Source organism: Scleropages formosus, chromosome 8 (assembly GCF_900964775.1).
Source record: "Scleropages formosus chromosome 8, fSclFor1.1, whole genome shotgun sequence".
Classification (NCBI taxonomy): Eukaryota; Metazoa; Chordata; class Actinopteri; order Osteoglossiformes; family Osteoglossidae; genus Scleropages; species Scleropages formosus.
Window position 1 is genome coordinate 17,004,511 of NC_041813.1, and position 21,860 is coordinate 17,026,370.

Below are 21,860 nucleotides of genomic sequence, written 5' to 3' on the forward strand. Positions count from 1 at the left end.
CTTGGGGTGCCTTGCGGCGGACTGGCGTCCCGTCCTGGGTGTGTCCCTTCCCCCTCCGGCCTTACGCCCTGTGTTGCCGGGTAGGCTCCGCGACCCCGTATGGGACGAGCGGTTCAGAAAATGTGTGTGTGTGTGGAAAAAACAGTAACAGCAGAGAGATTCAGGTAGACAATTTGACACGTCTGAAGCGGGTTTGTGCCAGATTGCTTGGAAACGTGGGTCTGAGACCGAATCAGAAGGGACCCTCCTGTGAGTGGAGCAGACAACAGCGAGCTGACCCGAGTGTCCTGCTTTCCACCACCTGGACTCCTGGCTTTTGGATAAACGTGCCAGCTTTTAGGTGTTATTCCGTTCACCATGGACACACATATCCTTCAGCTTCCTCACCGTCACACAGGAAGCAAAAAAAAAAAAAAAAAAACTTACAAGCATAGCTCCTGCACACCAAACAACTTTAGTTTTTAGCTATTAAAAATACAGTTATAGTTCAGAGTAAATAAACATTTAAAACAGTCACGTAGTGATACGGTTTGACAAAAGATTTATAGTATCACCCCATACTTGTCTTGTTAACAAAGTGCTTGTGGTCCCACACCACAGCATATGACATGTGGCTCTGTGTCTGGTTACAGCTTAATCAAGTTTAATTAATTATGAGATTTCCAGGAAATTCAAACCAGCGTACATACGGGTCCCTCAGGACCAGGTCTGGGGAAACCCCGGCTTATTGGATGACAGCCTCATTAGTGTTGCACTAACACGACATGGCCACACGGTGGCAGGCTTGGCCCAAAAGGAGAAGTAATCATGTTCTTGGGCAGTTTAATCAATCATTAAAATAATGAGAAGGTTTGTAGCCAAGCATATATTACTTCACAGCAGCCATCAAAAGCAGGTTTCGAAAAATCAGATCTTATTATCTGGAAACAACGCAGAAAAGCAGAGCAGCACCTCAGCCCTTCTCCCTTTGAAATCCTTTAAAGGATGTGTTTCAGAACATGTCGAACTCATCTGCTCCGCAAAGGGCTTGCTTCACGTCAGCACAGTTGCTAAAATGGAAAAGATGTTTCTGGACCATTTTCTACACCCAGGGGAGGTGTTTTTCTAAAACCGTAGAGAAATACATATGACCGCAGTTATGCAGTAATGGACAAAATGGAAACAGCAGCATGTGAGAGCTACACAGAGCATATACTGTACAAGTATGATGTCTCAGTATATAGACTGGTGGGGGTGAAAGATGAGTATTTTCTGAGCAGTTTTCTTCTGCATTTATACACACTAGATAACACACACACACACATTTTCAGAACCGCTTGTCCCATACGGAGTCACGGGGAACTGGAGCCTACCCGGTAACACAGGGCGCAAGGCCGGAGGGGGAGGGGACACACCCAGGACGGGACGCCAGTCCGTCGCAAGGCACCCCAAGCGGGACTCGAACCCCAGACCCACCGCAGAGGAGGACTGCGGTCCAACCCACTGCGCCACCGCACCCCCCTCACTAGATAACATATGGAATTAAAAATTATACAGTGAAACTTTGATTATCAGCCCTGGAAATCATGTCAGGCCTTAGAAACTGAAAGAAAACACACCATTAACAAAGTCAAGAGGCAAGAGAGGCTTTATTGTTATTTCAGCCATATACAGCTGGTACAGTACACAGTGAAACAAAACAACGTTCCTCCAGGACCATGGTGCTACATAAAGTGCACGTGTGCAAGACTTGTGCAAACAGTGCTAGGCATTACAACAATTACATAAAATAGGACAATAGAGCAGCAAGTCTAAGAGCAGACAGAAGCACAGATGTATGAGACATAGAGCACACTGCGCAGGATAGAAACATGTTCCAAAGCTATGATGGCTAAACTGGGGATAATTCTATTTAAATTTTGAAGCTGAGTGTTTGTGAAAGTGGTCAGAGGAGAACCTGTCGAGCTGCTTTCTTAGTTACATCTGACTGGCTTCATTTGCAGGCTAAACTATCAAAGCAGGGGAATGGGTGGCACGGTGAGTAGTGCTGCTGTCTCACAGTGCTTGGGTGGTGTGAGAGAACATGGGTTCAATCCCTGCTCAGTCTGTGAAGTTTACATGTTCTCCCTGTATCAGTATGGGTTTACTCTTGGTGCTCTGGTTTCCTCTCACAGTTCAAAGACATGCAGTTGAGGTCTCCCTGATGTGTGTTAGTGACACAGAGAGGGTGTGTTTCACTGATGTATGGATGAGTGACCCATTGTAAGTAGTGTATAGTCTAGCAGTGTAAGTCACCTTGGTGAATAAGGTGTGTGAGCTAGTAACACTATGTAGTATCCATTGTAAGTTACTTTGGAGAAAAGTGTCTGCTAAGTGAGTAAATGTAATGGATCTCTGAGTAAAAAAAAAATACTTTGGTTTGATATGATGAGTCATCCTTTCCTGTGCTTTTGACAAAGGGCTTCTGGGACAGCTGGTAGTGTAGTAGTTAACTCTGCTGTCTTTGGACCCAAAGGTTGTAGGTTTGAATCCCACCTTGAGATGCAGTACCCTTGAGCAAGGTACTTAAACTAAATTGCTCCAGTAAAATTACCCAGCAATATGAATGGATAAATAATTTTAAGTTGCTTTGGAGAAAAGTGTAAACTAAATGAATAAATGGAATATTTTATGCCAAGGATCTGCTGATAAAAAACTTCCTATACTATAATAATATAATCTGTATCATCCTGCGATGGACTGGTGTCCTATACAGTGTGTACCCATCCTCAGCCTTGTGGCCAGTGCTTCTGGGATAGGCTCTGGTTCACCGTGATCCTGCTCAGGACAAGTGGTTATTGAAATTGGATGGATGAATAATGTGTATCATGATGCATAATAATGAGTATAATGTTGCTTCAACACTGAAAAAATATATAAGTATAGTGTTTTTTCAATTGAGAACATCAGCGTTAGTGTATTGAAAGCAGTCTGCGATGTTTATCTCGGCTTGAGTTCTGGGTTGTGTTTAATTTCACACCTTTTAATAACATATTCAACATTCTGTCCAAGATTAAACTCAACTATGACATTAAGGGTAAGCTTTTCTGACATGCATTTATTGCAGTGATAAAATATTCACTTGTAATCAAAGCAAAAAAATAAACAAACAGGTAAGCTATCACTGAAGCAACATTTTACTGGAACATGTGAATGAGGATAAATATGATTGCAGTGAGCTCAGCTGAAAATTTCACATTGCAGTTTGAGTATGATGAGGGGCACTGAATAATGATCCGGGTGAAATAAAACTACCTTTCCCAGAGTGCACTGGAAGGCTCTGCTTGTCCTGGGAGCTGTCATTCTGCCCACAGAAGCAAATCGCTCCAGCATCTCTGCATGGGGAGAATGAGGAAAAGGGGGCCGTAAAATGCTCTGAAATTCCCTTTTATTTCTATTTCTATGTCCGTAACAGTGGCTCCCACTGCGACGAAGCCGATGATGCCAACAGGGTGGATTTTCTTCCCGTCTTGCGGGCTGTGATCAGTAAGACATGCGGAGCGCTTTCCTCCCCATGGTGTTAGAAATCCGCAAAAATTAAAAATAAATAAATACAAGATGAAGAAGCAATTCAACCGAATGCGACAGCTCGCCAACCAGACAGTGGGCAGGTAAGTTGGAAAACGAACAAATACTGGGAACAAATGAAATGATATAATAAAGATGAATCCGTGGGGGATTTATTTAAGTGAGAGTTTGAATGACGACACATGATTGGTGTGTCAGAGAGGAAATCTGTTCCCATTCCAGGGATCAGTGCAAGTGGTTGAAAGAGCACTATTTTTTAATGCTTTTACTAAAAACTTAATGATCCAGTTTGGAGAAGACGGGAGACCTGTAGTCATATGGAGGAGTGCTGTTCCTGTTTGTGATGGTTACTGGATCACTGCAGTGGAGCCACCGAGGTGCGTTATCCCCAGAAGGCTGGGAAAAAACTGGGGTGTGCGAATAAAGACCTCAAATATATTAACAACTGCGAGTTTATTTCAGGAACACGTATAAGCAGCGTTTCGGCGTGTTCTCGCATTGCAAGGTCTTTTCAAGGGAATGCAAAGCGAATGCGTGCGTAGGGCTGTGTTTAAAGAAACACTCAGCAGGAAAAGGATACAATTGCGCGCAATTATTAACAGCGAGAGGGGAGCCGCGCGGCTGCACCAGAGCTCGCGGATCTGGCACAACCAGGGCAGGTGTGGGGTGAATCGTGAAGGTTTCGCTCACACTGCCTTCTCCTGAAGGTCGTCTGTCGCATTTTGCGCCTTGTTGTTTCTGGGTTGATACCGCGATCTTGCGCCAAAGGGGGAACACCACGGGCTACTGCAATACCTGCGCATCGACACCTCCGAGGGCGCGCGCATCCGCAATCCAATGTTTCCACGCTCAACTCGTCTCAGGCGCAGAAAGGAGACCTCGCCGGCGTTTATTTATTGCCGCTTGAACTTGAAGGATGCATTTCTTCTGCTGATCGTTATTAGTGCTATGCTATGGGAGGCAAGTAACTTCTTGAATTAACACCTTTAGGGTATATCGATGTGTGTTACATGTTTGAGAAGGGCGCTGCACTGCACATATGCATGCATGGCATTACGCATAATAATTCTTTTTATTAAAAAAATGAGAAAAAACCTTAATACTTTTAGGTGCGCTCTCATAACAGCGCCTGAGCTGCGTCCTTTTTCTCTGAGCTCGCGATGGGAACGGCTGGTCACGCGTTAAGGATGTGGCGTGAGGCACGAGCCTCGGCGCTCTGCAGTCCGCGCGCTGACTGATCGTCGCTTCCGGCGCCGCGTGAGCCGGAGGGCGGCAATGACCGCCTGTGCCGTGACCCCATCGCTCGGTATCGGTGGTTATTTCAGTACGATAAGGGCAGCTGGGAATTAAGATCGACTAAACTGTGATTAGCTGCACGTTTTTGGTCAGAATTCTTTCCTTATTCACTGGTGAATGTCATCCACATCTTGCCATTTGAGGTGGAGGCCACATTCAGTTGCGTTAATGAGACGAAGGTCACTTTCATCATTTTATGTGTAACGGTAGATAAAGTTTTAAAAAAGCACAGTGTTAAAGCGAAGCTAGCAATATCACGTATATGCAGACTGCACTAGGTGTGTGTAATTTATTATTACTCTAGTATGACTCATGTGGCCCCAGGGACACGTAATGAGTACTTGTTTGTTGTTGTCATCCAAGCTTTGCCCTGCCAGAGTAATTAATAACATTTGCCGGTCAAGGAGCTGCGCCGCTGTACATCACGCTCACGACACGCTAATCGTGAACATTCCCGTTCCCCTGCCCAAGGTCCGGCACGCAGGACTGAAATGCCAGCCGAAGGGTGCGTTCAACCTACTGACAGAAAGATTGCAAGTCCCTGTGGTCCAGGGCTGCTGTGTAACTCCAGCTGGGAATTCCACAAATAGAGGAGGGAGTCACCGGCTCACAAACACTCCACCGACGTTCCACATATACTTCTGAAGGCAGACACTGTGTTTAAAAATAAATAAGGATTTTTTCCCCCCCCCAAATCATGAACTTGACACAGTCTGGAAATTCCCATCCACCCCTTTTCTTGATGTTCTCCCAACAACCTTGCTGCTAGACTGTGAAGAGCAGGGGTGTCATAGTGGTTAAAGCTGCTGCCTTTGCATCTAAAGGTCACAGGGTAAAATCCCACATCCAGCTGCAGTACCCTTGAGCAAAGTGCTTACCCTAAAGCTCCAGTGAAGTCACCCAGCTGTATAAATGGGTAAATAATTGTAGTTAGCTTAACACTGTAAGTTGCCTTGGAGAACAGCATCAGCTAAATTAATGAATGTTTTATCAGTTTATTTATATTTTAGCCTACATCACTATGACCTAAATCAGATGTAGATCAATTATGTTTTTATTGTCCCCACTATTTGGGAATTTGAGGTAATTGGGGGCGGGAGGTAGACCAGTGGTTAGAGCTGCAGCCTTTGGACTCAAAGGACCCAGGTGGATATCACATTTCCTGCTGTAGTATTCTTGATCAAGGTACTTAACTCAAACTACCCAGCAGTATAAATAGGCAAATCATTGCAAATTGTTTTGTACAAAGCATCACCTAATTGACTAAATATAGCCTTGGGTCCTGCCTTAAACGTATTGTAGTTTTCAACAAGAAGATAAAATGTGGGAGTTGTAGTTTTCATTGTTAGACTATGTGTCCACTTAAAGACTGAAAATAGCGCACGTTTGTTTGTAACATAGCTGAAGAAACCTGAGATCTTGAGGTTGGTAACTGAGCCCTTGAGCTTTTCTCCATTTTCTTGCGTTGTTGACACACAAAGCACGCAAGTATAATGCAGAGAGTTCAGAAGGCAGTGTCAGTCAAGGGAAGCGGAAAATTTAGGTCCCAAACGTTTCACGTTTTTCTGACAGTCTTATTTGTAGCCTGACCCTGCGATCAAAGCTATTTTGTAAATTGCCTATTTCTGTGACAACTACCCAGGCCAGATCCGTTATTACCACTGTTACCACAATGCAGAATTCAACACTGAGTGCACATAGCTTTAGCATAGTTTTGCTGTAAGTGGGGAGGCTCCATGTTGTGCTGTCAGATGTGTCAAAGAAGTGTTATCAAAGGTCCAAAGAAATGGCTCAAGGGAAATTGGGGCCTCTGACCCAGTGGTCGGTGGTTTGAGGTGTGGGATGGTGACGAAGAGGGTATAGGCCACGAAAGTCGATCTGTATGACAGACCTTCTCACCAGCTGCCTAGCCTGGAGGTGGTTGGGTAAGAAAGACACAAAATTTCACTCTGTCTTGGAAGACCTTGCATACCGCTCTTTGAATTCATTGCAGTTTGGGCTTCACTATCCTGTATTCCCCCTCAAAAGAGGACCCATGAGCCAAGTCTCAGTGCTGGTATTCAGATTCCTTCCTTACATACATGGTCCAGCTGTCTTCCAGTCTGGGGTCTGTGTAAAAGTCTGTGCCCTCAGATATGTAGCATTTGCTGTTGCCAGTTAAGGATTGAGTTACCATTGGTAGTCTAAACGCAGACTACCTAAATGCAGACACACACACAGGCATGCTGTTTGTCACAAAACTGCCATTTCCCCCTCCTGTCTTGTCAGCAAGTAGGAGGTATGACTGTTCGGCTTTGGTCCACTCACCAGACAGACACCCAATCCAAAAGGCATGAGTTCGTAAAGATGTTCACGTCGCTTCATGGATGTGAAATGTTTCTCTGAGTTTTACAGTTAAATTGCAGTGGTGGAAGACGATGTGATGTTACACAAGCAGTTTGTTTTTATTTGGAATACATGTAGAGTTTGTATTTCATTCCAGCGCTGTAAATATGTCTGATTGATTACAGTATTCATTCTGAAAGGATGTATTGAATGCGTGCGTGTGTGCCTGTGTGCCGATGCACACGTGTTTTCGTTGCCGTGTGCTTTGGATGTTTATTGGGCACTAGTAAAATGTCACAGACAGGTGGCCTTTGGTGTGAAATTTTCTAAAGTTGGGTAACATTCGGGAGGCAAAAGCTTGCTGGGCAGAACTGCAGTGTAATTTCGTAGTAAAGGCTGAGACATTATATCCCAAAACTGTGCTTGTTTCATTTAAGAGAGAGCCTGGAGTGTAATATCAAGTTCAGAGCTGTTTTCTTTAATTTAATTAAGCAATACAAAACACATTTCAGAGTTAAAGACAGGACTGAATACCAGTGGGGTAAACCTCCTGGGTAGAATGTGTGCCTTAGGCTGAGTTGTGGAGTTTTTTTGTTATCTGAACAGTGTAATTAGGGTTCATTTGCCTGCTATGCCTTCTTCCTGTCTTTTGGGGGTGACACATATTCCCAGACATGAACTCACATTACCTCTGCTTCCTCTCCAGCTCTGTCACAGAGGCTGAACGTATGTGACCACCTCCTTGGAGTGAGAATGCTGGGAATATCCTCTCATTCTCTTACCGAGTAACTTATAACACAAGTGTACTCCCAGCTAGTGGATCAACACAAGACATGTATCAGGGTCCCTGCCTGGAACTCTTGACTGTGTATATGAGGAGATAGAGCATTTGTGCTTGTTGTTCTTTGTTTTTCGCATTTTCTTTTTTTTTTAAACCATGTCTCACAAAGCTCTGACCTAATTTGCAGAGCATCTAAGGGAGTTTGTTTGTTTTGGTAACCTTTTCCCCTAACTCTTGGCTCACCAGCCTTTGGTCCCATCCATCGGAATTTTCTTGATGTTTCCCCACCATTCAGGCTCAGCATTTAAGAGTTGGGAGGTGGGGGGCTGTGGGGTTTGGACTGAAATGTTTTGCTATTTTTTGCTATTATTTTCTAGAATTCAATACAACCTCCTTCTGTTGTAACGCACTTTTTATATTGTTTTCTGAGATGTACATCGCTTTGTAAATGTAAATCTAACTTTTGCATGGAACTATCTGAGTATCGCTAATCCTGTGCAGAAGCTTCCACCATTAAGCTTTTTTGTGTGTTATGTTTTTGTGTGGAGCTCTTAGTGTGTATTCCTGGAAGCTAAAGGTAGGAACTGATTACTATAGATTGCTGCTAATGGATACTCCCCTGCAGTCTGTTAGAGAAAATTGTTTTGACATGGACAGTGTGAAGTGGACCCCATCCAGTGTGGTATCGTCCATACTTCGGTAAGCTCTGGGATTTCTCTTTTTGTGGTAATTCCCAGATGTGCCACACATGAAGACCTGGACCTGCAAGGACAAAGATCCACACCCATTCACAGATACACACGCAGTTACCTCAACTGTTCATAAAGTTCTGTACCCACACACAAAGACATGCCTCCACCCAAAGGTACACACCTACACAGAAATACTCACACTTCTTCACAAAGCCTTGCACTTTCATACACAGTCCTGTTTGCACAAATGATCTACACTCAAAAGACCTTGACACAAAGATCCTGACTTCATACATCTAAATATGACCTTTGTCATGGGACCAGAATCTGTAGATTAGAAAACACCCAGTACTTAATTTTGGCACAACCTCTGCAGTCCTCTTCCATGTCACTTCCCCAGAATACATCACTACTGAAAATGCGTTGGTGGTATTTTGTTGTCTAGGATCCCTATTTTCCAAGCCTGCTATACTATGTTTTATCTCATTCCTTGATGAAAAGATTAGCCCAAATCCTGAGGAAATTCCATGGTCTAAAAATAAAGTAGGATGGGGACACTGGAGTCATCAATGTATGATCTGTAATGTCCCAGCAGACAGGCGTACGGGGACATAAGGAGCTTGGCAGTGTTTGTCTTCCACTACAAGCTGCTCCATCACAGCAAAGCCCATTTTAGAGAACGCCAAAATGTTAAATCTGTGAGATAATTTATTCAGTTCCTATGCCAGATACACTGAATTTTAAAATCGTGTCCACTGCTATGGAAAAGACATTTTGTCAGGGTGAAAAGTGAAGTTACATAAACTGACATGGCTCACACGAAGTTCACACCTGAAACAAATTGAAGGGTTTTACTGGAAATGGTATTCTGCTGTTCTTGCTTTCTCTGAGTTCAAAGGACTTTGCATTCAGTCTTGAGTTAGGTGCACGTTGCTGGTGAACAGTGTGGGTAATATAAATTATGGCTCATTTGCAAAGCGCTGTATTATGAGGTTATTTCTTTTCTCACAACTACAGTAGAAGTAATTTATTCGCTTCTATGGATCCACTGTTACCGTCACTGGTGTGAGGAGTGGGATCAAAAGGGAGAGCAGTCATAGAGGTCACCGTTGTCCCTCATTTTTTTGCCACCTGCAGCGCAGCACCTAGCCCACAGGGAGCGAAGAGGCCGCATTCCAAAACAGGAATGCTGTGTCGCTGTTTCAAGGATAGTGGCAGAGTGGTGGAGCCAAGGGGTGGACGGAGGCAGGGGAGCAGGACGGCTGTGTGCGTGTCTCGAGAAGAGCCGAGACTGACAGCTGGATGTGCTTTGGGAAACGGGTTGTGTGAAAGCTGCCCACCACCTGCTTCACTACAGTTCAGCACGAGATACACCCTGTTTTCACTGCTGCTGTTTGAATGCCTGCCTGGAAGAAAGATATGCTATAATTTGGCTGTCCATCGCTTGCTATGTACAGCCTACTGTCAGATATTTTATTATCACTGCTTTGTGCTGCTGCATAATGGATGCCATAATCTTGTGCAACTAACATAGCTTTTCATTTTGCTCACTTTATACAGCAGTGGTATCTACTGCAGAAAATTCACTCCAACCATCTTAACAGATGAGTACCTTTCTTCAGGGTACAACATGAGATTCATTGTCAGGACTTGAATAAACAAACTTTTTATTGATCGCATCCAGATCTCTAAGCAATTACTTCAACATTATTTATGGGTTCTATATTTGATAAGATTTTGGCTATCTCTTTCCAGCTCTCCACTGCTTCATTCCTCTTCTGTTCCATGGCCTTGAGCTCAGTTTACAGACAAGCTGGTTTTGATTAAACCCGTTTTACACGGCATGACCTAATTCACATAACTTGCTGGATGCACATTAGCTTCGTTGGTAATTGAGATCAGCGTTTTCATGGACGTTGAGTCTAGTGCTCGCCTGGGCGGGACTGCTCAGCTGATCATTCTGTGTAAGCTTGAACCTTCCTTGGATATGAAGGATGTGCTGGAAGGTCCAGGGGAGGCCTTTCCTTGATGCTTGGAAGCAGAGGTAGGAGGAAGCATAGTAGGAACCAGTTCTAAGGTCTGTGGCACAAATAAGCTGGGTCTTGAACCCACAGAATTCTGGTGTGGGAAGGCTTGAAGCTCAAGGCTACATTACTGTCTTCCAAAGACAACTGAGAAACTTGCCTCTGGCATTTTCATTCCACACCTCCAGACCTTCCAAAATCCACTACCAGATCTTCTAGCAATGAATATTTATTAAAGCCTAGAGCAGCCTCCCATGTTTGGACAGTGTGCTGCCCTCTTTTCAGTGCTTAACAAGCTGTGGAGAAACAGAAAAGAATGATACTCATTTTCTTGTCCCTCGGGCACCATCACACCCCACCCCCAGCACCACCTCCTCCACGAGGTCTTCCTGTAGTGTGGCTGTTTATGTAGATTAATGTGCAGATGGTAGAAGTTAAGAGCAGAGTGACTGCTTGTCAAGTTAAGTCCTTGACTCCTAACACATGCCTATCAGCCTTGGCTATAGCCGTTTACTCCCAGGAACATCTGTTTGATCACGTGTACAATGCTAGGGAGTCATGCAGAGATTGTGGACTCAATGTTAAGATTTTAAAGTCTTGAAAAAGGCTATCTAAAGTCGATTTATCAGGAACTTGCTGAGACTCAGACTCATGGCAGCGAGGAAGTGGGTGAGAAGGAGACTGGCATGTGTTGTTATGGGTTATCACAGCGAGAATGGTAATTTTTTTTTTTTTTTTTTTCTTTTAGCTGACGTCTTAGTCTTATTTTAACTTTGAATAGATGTATATTGCTGATCTCTTCTTTGTTGATGGGGACCTTGTTGGATCACAATGCCTGGAAGTGCCTTGGTACAGACTGGGAGGAAGTGCTGAGGGTGAATGGGCTCCACGATGGTTGAGGGGGTGTGGTGCTAACCCTTGATTCTGTTATAACTCAGACCCCTTGTTTCCAGCCAGTCAAGACAGGAAGTGCTTGCTTTGTCTTGCACCATGATTGGCTGAAACCCTTGCATTTTAGCCAGAGCCTACAGAATGCTCTGATACCTGATAGAACAGAGTAGAATCAAAAGGGCGCTGTCTTTACCCTTTCCGGCTATTTTGCGCTCAAATACAATACTTTGTGGGTTAAGGACAGAAATAGAACAGGCAGGCAGAATATACACACACACACAGAGTCTGAAACCGCTTGTCCCGAGAGGGGTCGTGGCGAGCCAGAGCCTAACCCGGCAACACAGGGCGCAGGGCTGGGAACACACCCAGGACGGAACGCTAGTCCGTCACAAGGCACCCCAAGCAGGACTTGAGCCCAGACCGGCCGGAGAGCAGGCACAGGCCAAACCTGCTTCGCCACCATGGTCCCCGCGGGCAGAACACATTTTAGTAATCAGTCAAATGTACGGTGCTGTGAAAAAAGTATTTGCCCCCATCCTGATTTTATCTGTTTTTGTGTATATCTCATAATAAACAGTTTTAGATCTTCAAACAAAATGCAATATAAAACAAAGGTAGCCTGATAAACAGAATACAGTTTTGAATTTTTATTTTTCTTTTTTGAAGCAAAAAAAGTTATCCAACACCTATCCCCCGTGTGAAAAAGTGATTGCCCCCCTAAATTTAAAATCTGGTTGTGCCACCTTTAGCAGCAGGAACTGCAACGAAACGCTTCTGACAACTAGAGATCAGTCTTTCACAGCGCTGTGGTGGAATTTTGGCCCACTCTTTTTTACAGAACTGCTTTAGTTTAGTCACATTGGAGGGTTTTTGAGCATGAACTGCCCATTTAAGGTCCTGCCATGGCATCTCATTTGGGTTGAAGTCAGGACTTTGACTAGGCCACTCCAAAAATTTAATTTTGCTTTGTTTGAGCCGTTCAGAGGTGGACTTACTCCTATGCTTTGGATAATTGTCTTGCTGCATAATCCAGTTGTGCTTGAGTTTCAACTGATGGACTGAAGATCAGACATTCTCCTTTAGGATTTTCTGGTAGAGAGCAGAATTCACATTTCTCTCAGTTATTGCAAATTGCCCATGCCCCGTAGCTGCAAAGCACCCCCACTCCATCACACTGTCACCACCATGCTTGACCGTAGGTATGATGTTCTTTTTGTGGAATTTGGTGTTTGGTTTACGTCAGATGTAACAGGACCCTGACTTCCAAACAGTCCCACTTTTGACTCATCAGTCCACAGAACATTCTCCGAAAAGGTGTGAGGATCATCGAGGTGTGTTTTGGCAACGTTCAGATGAGCCTTAATGTTCTTGTGGGTTACCAGTGGTTTTCACCTCGCCATTCTTTTATGGATGCCATTTTTGCCCAATGTCTTTGTGATTGTGGAGTCCTGAACAGTGACCTTTATTGATGCAAAATAGACCTGTAGTTCCTTCAATGTTGTTCTTGGCTCTTTTGTGACTTCCTGGATGAGTTGTCGCTGTGCTCTTGGTGGAATTTTGGAAGGTCGGCCACTTATGGGAAGGTTCACTGTGCCAAGTTTTTTCCATTTGGAGATAATGGCTCTCACTGTGGTTCTTTGGAGTCCCAGAGCCTTTTAAATAGCTTTGTAACCCTTCCCAGACTGATGTATTTCAATCACCTTCTTCCTTATTGTTTCTGGAATTTATTTCAATTTTGGCATAGTGTGTTACTGGGTAAGACCTTTTACCCAACTTCATGCTGTTGAAAAAGTTCTGTTTCAATGTTGATATGATTGAATGGGGCTTGCAGTAACCAGGTCTGGTTGCGTCTAGTCCAGCTGAACCCCATTATGAATGCACTTTCATAGATTTGGGGAAATCTACTATGGGGGCAAGTACACTTTCACACAGGCCCAGTTGGTATTAGATAACTTTTTAGATAACTTTTTTGGTTCAATAAATAACATTATCTTTTAAAAACTGTATTTTGTGTTTACTCGGGTTGCATTTGTTTTATGTTAGATTTTGTTTTAATTTTTGAAACTATTTAGTTGGAGGTATACACAAAAACAGAGTTCATTGGAAGTCGCTTTGAAGAAAAGTGTCTGCTAAATAAACAAAATGTAAATCAGGATTGGGGGGGGCGGTAAATACTTTTTCACGACACTGTAATGTAAGCTACTTATCACAAGCACAGGGAAAGTGAGGCTGCTAGACTCCCCTCAGTCTAAGGTTGAGTCATACTGCGATACAAGAAATTGTGGGACCCACACTAAGCACTCATGCCCCAAGATGTGAACTTGACATTTCGTCTACTCAGTGCACCTGGAATGTGACCATCTTTGCTAATTTGAGTAGACAATGCATGTTTTAAAAATAAAAATGAATGAAGTTATAAAAAGGCAAAAAGTGATCCCTGTTTATAAAGGGTTAATGGAGGCTGATCGGAGTTCTGGTGTATCGGGGTTACCTAATTTTTTAAAATGTTGATTGATGAGAAAATGTGGGCACAAACACATAAGGCTTGCTGTCGGCACTTGGGTTTGGTACAATTCAGACTCTCCCACATCCCCCAGCTCAGCTACTTCTGCTCTCACAGTCCAGGCCCCCAGGACCGAGCACCATGGCAAATCGCTTTCTAAGAGCCGGGACTGAGTGTGTGGCTCAGGTTGCCAGCTCTGCGGCTGTGCACTACGATGCCATCGGTCTCAGGTCCAGCTGTGACTCAGCGGGGTGGGGTCGCTGAGCTGCTGCCAAGCAGGACGGGGGAACTGGCTGCTTGGCTGCGTTCTGGAGCCAAAGCCGTGGTCCCTCTCCCCGGATGGAATCCAGTCAGACTTGGAATCCGCTCCCTCTTTCCAGGGAGGCCGGTAGCTCAGCGGTGTGTGCTGAGAGGACCCCAGCTGGAGCATCTCCAAGGTGGAGTTGTGGGGGAGGTGTGTGTGTGTGTGTGTGTGTGTGTGTGTGTGTGGAAAGGGTTGGCTACTGGACAGACAGCATCTCCCGCTTGTTTCTGCATCTGTTTTTAGTCGGCTTGATTCCCTTGGGTTTGACATCAGGACCATGTGGTCTAGACTGTAAAACATGCCCATGATTGCTGCTGTTTAATTAATTCATTCAAGTTTCATTTTGGCAAATCGGTGAAACGCATGAGTCCAGCAGCAGATGGCTGTGGGAAAGAAGCACACACACGAATGCGCACACAATGTAACAGGCGCACGCAAACTCTCACACATCCATACATACAGAATTTCACAGACACGTACATCATGTTGTGTATAACCCTGATTTACAGACCTGAGACCACACAACCCCCCCCCCCCCCCCCCTTGGCCCAGTGCAGGGGAGTTATGCCCCGGTTTTATAATAACTGATACCACTGGTCTTGTTCCCTGCCCTTCTCTTTCCAGAAAATGCTTTTCTCATATGCCTGTGAAAAACATGCCTGGTCTAATGTCATTCAAACAGGATTCAAATTCCAGATACATTTTTTCCAGCTACGACAGCAAACTACTTTTTTACGGCAGCCTGCGATCCCTGCTGCATGGCAGATGAAAAGCACTGCGTGGTACAGAGGATTTTTGTTCATCCCGGCTTTGCAGGAGAGCGGGCTGCCATGGTAACTGGCATCCTGTCCCTGAGGGGCTCCTCAAGCAAGGGATGTTGGAAATTCCTTGGAGGGTATTCCCAATTCACCTGGAACAAGGATAATGGGGGACACACAATCCTAAAAGCTCTCCCTCCTCTTTTCAATCCACATTGAACTGTTCTCCGCTGAGTCAGCTGTAACTTCTTCTACTCTGTAGAATACATTTACTTATTTAGCAGATGCTTTTGTCCAAAGTGACTTCCAATGAACTGTATGTAGTGTTACCAGCCCACACACCTTATTCACCAAGGTGATTTACACTGCCAGATACACTGCTTACGCTGGGTCACTCATCCATACATCAGTGGAACACACTCTCTCTGTTACTTACACACTATGGGGCAACCTGAACAGCATATCTTTGGATTGTGGGAGGAAACCAGAGCACCCAGAGGAACCCACACAGACATGGGGAGAACATGCAAACTCCACACAGACCAAGCAGGGATCAAACCCATGTCCTCTCACACCACCCAGGTGCTGTGAGACAGCAGCGCTACTCGCTGTGCTATCGTGCTGCCCTTATGGTTAGGAGGTTAATTGGTAAATGCGTAGTACTGTTTGTACAGAATGCCTCAATAACATTATTAATTTATTTGTAACGATGACATGTACTAGGCATGGTTTTGCAGCAATAATGCAAGCTGTAAGTCTAAGAAAGGCAAATTAACAGAATTAATTTGAGCACTTGCTCAAATGTAGGTTTTATCAAACTACGCTAAAATATACACTATACTAAACCAAAATTGCCACTTCTCTGCTGCCCCCCACCATCTTGTTGTTTTGTGGCATTATGCTGTCTGCCAAATGTATTTTTACATCATTGTCTAAGAGGGACTGTATTTTGTTCTGTCTTCAATATACATTTTTGGAACATATATAAATTTTTTCCCTCCAGTAGACTAGCATCCTGTTCAGGGTGTGCCTTATCTCACGCTCTTTGCTTCCAAGAAGGGCTCCAGACCACTGCAACCTTGCACTAAGTAGTTGTTGATACTGAACAAATTAATGTAAATAATCGAAAATGCCCACAGAATACCTGTAGTGTTATTACTCATTTATTTGGAGCAATATTTGCGTGCAACAATACAGAATAAAACATTTTGTTATGTACTGTATACCATAACATATGTCATTATTTTATGAGAAATTTTCAAATATGTAAATATATTTTCCGTGTGCGGATCAGTGGATTGAGAGGCAGTCCATTCCGGTTGGCCGGTAGCAGATGGTCCCTCCGTCGGAATGCAGTTGAATGAACTGGATTCCCTCCATTGCCATGCTGCAGTGTTTCCCATTTCCTCAGGATGAGACCTGCAGGAGACCAGTGGAGGTCACATCACAGCCCCAGTAGGGGTGGCCAGCCTTGGTAGGGAGCAGGAGCAACGGCAACGGCTTCAAGTCTCTGATTTCTGATTGTGTGATGGACACACCAGAGACCATGAGGTGGATTTATTTTTTTGTTTTCTTCAGTCTGGCTGACTATGAATAAATTTGAATGGTGAGTCTGAGTCTAGGGGGGGCGCGGTGGCGCAGTGGGTTGGACCGGGTCCTGCTCTCCGGTGGGTCTGGGGTTTGAGTCCCGCTTGGGGTGCCTTGTGACGGACTGGCGTCCCGTCCTGGGTGTGTCCCCTCCCCCTCCGGCCTTACGCCCTGTGTTACCGGGTAAGCTCTGGTTCCCCCTGACCCTGTATGGGACAAGCGGTTCCGAAAATGTGTGTGTGAGTCTGAGTCTTTAACACCAGCGGTCAAATTGTTTTGGAGTGTTTCTGGGAAAACAGACCTGCATTGCTGAGTCATGTCCCTGAGCAATCCCGGAGATTTTCTGGAGTTAAAGGGGGCCATTTTTCTGACTGACTGTCCAAGAATTTCCTTCCATTGAGCCCTTTGTGGTCTAATGGAGATGAATGATAACAGCTCCTTGCTGTTGCTTTTCATATTTGGACGTCTGAAACGTTCAGAGAAGTATGGGGTGAGGCTGGGGAAATGGGTTAGGGAGATGGCAAAAGAGGAAGGGTAGGGGAAATGAATGGAACTGGTGTGTGGGGCATCAAGAAGGGATTTTGCTGTGGTACACTGAAAGCAGGTTCTAAACTCAGCAGGGCGGTTCTCATGTTAACACCCTACTTGCTCTTGTATAGCTCAAAATCTTTCAAAACCTGTTGGGTAAGACACACACACACACACACACACACACACACACACTCTTAGTCAAGTCCCATCTACAATGTGGAAGTGAAGACTGAAAACCCCACATCTCCCTGTAAATTGACTCGCGTCTCTTGATCAGACCGTGCCTCGCATGGACTGCTTTATGAAGCTCTCCAGCCCCTGTCAGAGAATGTGCTGTACTCACGTTACGTGGGTGGAATACAATCTGTGGGTGCAGATCTTGTGCTGGCACAGTTGCAGACCTAGCAGCATCAACGCTCTTGGTTTATTTTAATGTTGTCTAATCAAACCTAAATTGCGTTTTACCACTTTTCACACCTGACTGCTGGAAGAGAACCGATCCAATATACACATCCGAAAAGCTCAAGGTGACCTAAAAATTTCATGAAATATCTCCACATGCATCGTAATGGCTGCATTCATTGGATGTAGCTATTTCTGGAAATCAATTTAAAATATTTATTTTAAAGCCCCAACCACTTCTCTTCTACACTTTCAGGGCAGAGAAAACAGAAGTGCTTAGTGAAGACCTGTTGCAGGTAAAGAATTAAATTTTCCTTAGAATAAGGAGAGCGAAATGAATGACTGGCAAAATGATTTATGATTATTTCCTTTTTGACATGGCTGCATGCTGGCAAAGTTTAAGTAAAGAGAACTTTGTAATGTTCATTAAAATTTGATGCACAAACAAACTGAGGTTTGAAGCAACCCTGGAAAGACCGTGGCTGTTGGTCTATGACTATTGTGTGTGTGTGTTCGACTGGAAATTTTGCATGTGACCGTTTGCCTTTTCGACCCGACCCTGTGAGACCAGACAGCGTTCCTGTTGTGCTCCATGCCGGGAACAATGTCCATGTTTGTGAGAGGTCACTGTGTGTGTTGGGCCAGGTGGAGAAGCGGCTGGAGCTGGTCAAGCAGGTGTCCCACAGCACCCACAAGAAGCTGACTGCCTGCCTGCAAGGACAGCAGGGTCAGGATGTGGACAAGAGGTCCGTCAAGTCTCCCTCGGTACGTGCGCTCTGAACAGCACCCACACAGCGTGTCTCCAGTCACCAGATGGTTGTTGGACATGGTGATGATGTTTAATAATCTCTCTCTTGTCTCTGGCCAGAAAAAATTGCCTCTGACATCTCTGGCTCAGTGTCTGGTGGAGGGTGCTGCGGTACTTGGAGACGAGTCTCTCCTGGGGTGTGTTTCTCCTGTACGCACATGCACACACAAACATGCACAAAAAAAATATCCACCTACGTATAAACCAGACCTGACCCCAGTGAAGGTGCAACCCTTTAGCTGAGACCCTGCTCTCACTGACTCTTCATTGCAGGAAGATGCTGAAGCTGTGTGGAGATACGGAGGACAGGCTGGCCCAAGAGCTCCTCGTGTTCGAGTTACAAATCGAGCGGGACGTTGTGGAGCCTCTTTACATGCTGGCAGAGGTTAGCAGGGATCATTGAGGGGGTGGTTGTTACTTTGCACCACCCGCACGTTCTGATGGGCATACATGCTGTAGGGCTGCTTTTATGCGGGACTAAACTGTACTAAACCAACATCTCGCTTCCAATTTCTCTGTTAAATCTCACACCAGAGGAATTACCACCTCCCACATATCCTGCCTGTCCAGTGTATAATAGAGTCCTTCTGAATTTGGTAGAATAGTCATTTCTGGAGAATGTAATGCCATTCAAAGAACCTGTCCTGTGCATTGTTCCTTTTTATTAACACATTTCCCGATGCAATACAGATTTTTAACATTTTTTGGGATTTTTCAGTTTTTCGGGTTTATTTCAACCAGTCTCAAACATAGAAGATTTAAAGGGGGGTCATTGCTGTTTACCAATAACCAAGATAGAAAGTTTGCCTCTCCTCTGTGTGCTTTTACATCAGGTGGAAATTCCCAACATTCAGAAGCAAAGAAAGCACTTGGCTAAACTCGTTCTGGACATGGATTCTGCCCGGACAAGGTAAGATCAAGATTTGAAAGGGTTGTTTTATACTCATCGCAATGTAAACTCTATGTATTGAAATAAGACAACGCCATGGCTCTTCTGCGTCGGATGTAGAGAATGTTGGAGGAACGTTCTGGAAGTATAGGCTGTTGAATGCTGATAAATGTTGGTGGTACTCCTCTAAGAATGACAAATGATATTAAACAAAAACTACATTTCTTGAGTTACTAATTTAGCTAGTATTAGTGTCCCACTGAATTATAGAGTGATATATGCACTTATCAGGGGGACGCGGTGACGCAGCGGGTTTGGTCGGGTCCTGCTCTCTGGGGGGTCTGGGGTTTGAGTCCTGACTGGGATGCCTTGTGATGAGCTGGCGTCCTGTCCTGGGTGTGTCCCCTCCCCCTCCAGCCTTACGCCCTGTGTTACCGGGTTAGGCTCCGGAATGCGCGGTTTCTGCCTCTGTGTGTGTGTGTGCGTGCATGTGTATGCATCCCACATTAATGTGCTGACACAGCTTTTTAAAGCCACAGCATCGTTTTCCAGAGCATGTTGATTCATTGTCTTTGCCCATGACTGAGTGCTGTCCCCCTGCCCTCCTACAGGTGGCAGCAGTCCTCCAAATCTTCGGGTCACCCGGGCAACCTTCAGCCAGGCGGAGCCAAGGCCGATGCCCTCCGAGAGGAAATGGAGGAGGCAGCCAATCGTATGGAGATCTGTAGGGTGAGTCTCCCTCTCTTCTGCCTCTTATACACCTCTGTTATTTCCATCTGCTCAAAACTTTGCTAATTACAGGGACACACATCCGTCGTGTGTGTGTATGAAGTTCATTTAAGGTTCTTTGATTTCCTGCCCTTTAGGATCAGGTATCAGCAGACATGTACAACTTTGTGGCCAAAGAAATAGACTATGCAAACTACTTTCAGACGGTAAGCAAACCTCTCCTCAAGTTCATAACTTCACACAACCTCAGCTGCAGATTTCACATAAGACTATATTCTCAGTTTCATTTATTGCAGCCGCATTTATCTGATTCTCTCATTTCACCCCTTTTCTCCTCCTTTCTTTCCCTACGTTTATTCGATTCTTTTTTTTCCCCCCTTCCTCCCTCATGTTCTCACCTCCATCCTCCTCCTGTTGACTTTGCAGCTAATAGAACTGCAGGCGGAGTACCACAGGAAATCTCTTGAGGTTCTCCAGAGTGTTTTGCCCCAGATCAAAGCACACCAGGGTGAGAAACACTGCTGCTCATTAAGCCTATTTCCTGTCAGGATGCCCAACTGTTTCCTGTTGATCTGCCTGGCAGCACAGTCCAGGTCTCTCTGTTGACCAGCAATGTGTTCTGAAAATGCCACACTAGAAGTGTCTTTGTGTCTTCCCACCTCTGGAAATAATAATAATAAATGTTGCAGTGCAGTCTTGATTCTGCTTTGTTGTGCGTGTTTTGGGGCATTGTGTGACGCCCCCACTTGACTGTGTGTTGACTGACAGAGGCCTGGGTTGAGAAGCCATCCTTCGGTAAGCCTCTGGAGGAACACCTGTCCCTCAGTGGGAGGGAGATTGCCTTCCCCATTGAGGCCTGTGTCACCATGCTGCTGGAATGTGGCCTTCAGGAGGAGGTGAATTGCAAAGACCATCAGTCCACCCTTCCAAAAACCCTCACCTATGATTGTACTCGCTTGAGGCATTCTTTGGGGGGCCTTCTGATTTCCATGGCCATGTCTGGTCACTTGCTGCCCCTAGGGCCTGTTTAGAGTGGCTCCCTCAGCCTCCAAGCTGAAGAAGCTGAAGGCATCATTAGACTGTGGTGTGCTGGATGTGCAGGAGTACTCAATGGACCCACACGCCATCGCAGGTCAGTCAAGCCCACACACATACTGCCCTCACCATCTTGTTACCATAGTGATGAACCTCACCTAACCTCTAAACTGCTGCTATAGAATGTGGTGAAAACAAATTAAATAACATTTGAATATGCAAAAAGGTTCTCTTTTCACACTTTTTTTTCTGTATTTTCCTGTATTTCTTGTCTCCTAGGGGCACTGAAATCCTATTTGAGAGAGCTCCCAGAGCCGCTCATGACCTATGAACTCTACGAAGAGTGGATCCATGCTTCCAAGTATGATAAATTGAAGCCCTTTGGTTATGTCCAAGACAACTGGCCAAACATAGTTCTTCTTCAGTATTGCAACAACTTACCTGGGTCTTTAGCTTTTTATACACCACCTATAAGATCCAACATATTGATAGTCTCACATGCAGTGTAGGACCTTCCCCTCCCAACGAGGCACATTGTGGGTATTTCTGAGCTCATCTCTGTTCTCGCTGACTTACACTGCTCTCTTCCAGTATTCAGGATCAAGACCAGAGACTGCAGGCCTTGCTGGCAGCTTGTGAGAAGTTACCCCCCGATAACAGCAACAACTTCAGGTGGACTCCTTGTCTTTATTTCCTGATTCTAACAGATTAATATCTACACTGGACCAGTGGAATCAGATCAAGTATGTTTTAGTTGAG

The 21,860-nt window shown here is 44.9% G+C and overlaps 1 protein-coding gene across 3 annotated transcripts in view; it reads left to right on the top strand.

Moving 5' to 3' along the window:
• Positions 1–3,321: 3,321 nt before the first annotated feature.
• Positions 3,322–21,860, top strand: part of arhgap44a (Rho GTPase activating protein 44a) — a 34,962-nt gene continuing 16,423 nt past the window's right edge. For all 3 annotated transcript variants that reach the window (XM_029254280.1, XM_029254281.1, XM_029254282.1), the window contains exons 1-13: positions 3,322–3,629; positions 17,897–17,936; positions 18,286–18,405; positions 18,509–18,585; positions 18,722–18,833; positions 19,282–19,358; positions 19,949–20,066; positions 20,204–20,272; positions 20,493–20,574; positions 20,835–20,962; positions 21,087–21,198; positions 21,381–21,462; positions 21,693–21,773. In XM_029254280.1, the coding sequence (XP_029110113.1) occupies positions 3,577–3,629; positions 17,897–17,936; positions 18,286–18,405; positions 18,509–18,585; positions 18,722–18,833; positions 19,282–19,358; positions 19,949–20,066; positions 20,204–20,272; positions 20,493–20,574; positions 20,835–20,962; positions 21,087–21,198; positions 21,381–21,462; positions 21,693–21,773 (1,151 nt within the window). In that variant the 5' untranslated portion in view covers positions 3,322–3,576. The remainder of the gene's footprint in view (positions 3,630–17,896; positions 17,937–18,285; positions 18,406–18,508; positions 18,586–18,721; positions 18,834–19,281; positions 19,359–19,948; positions 20,067–20,203; positions 20,273–20,492; positions 20,575–20,834; positions 20,963–21,086; positions 21,199–21,380; positions 21,463–21,692; positions 21,774–21,860) is intronic.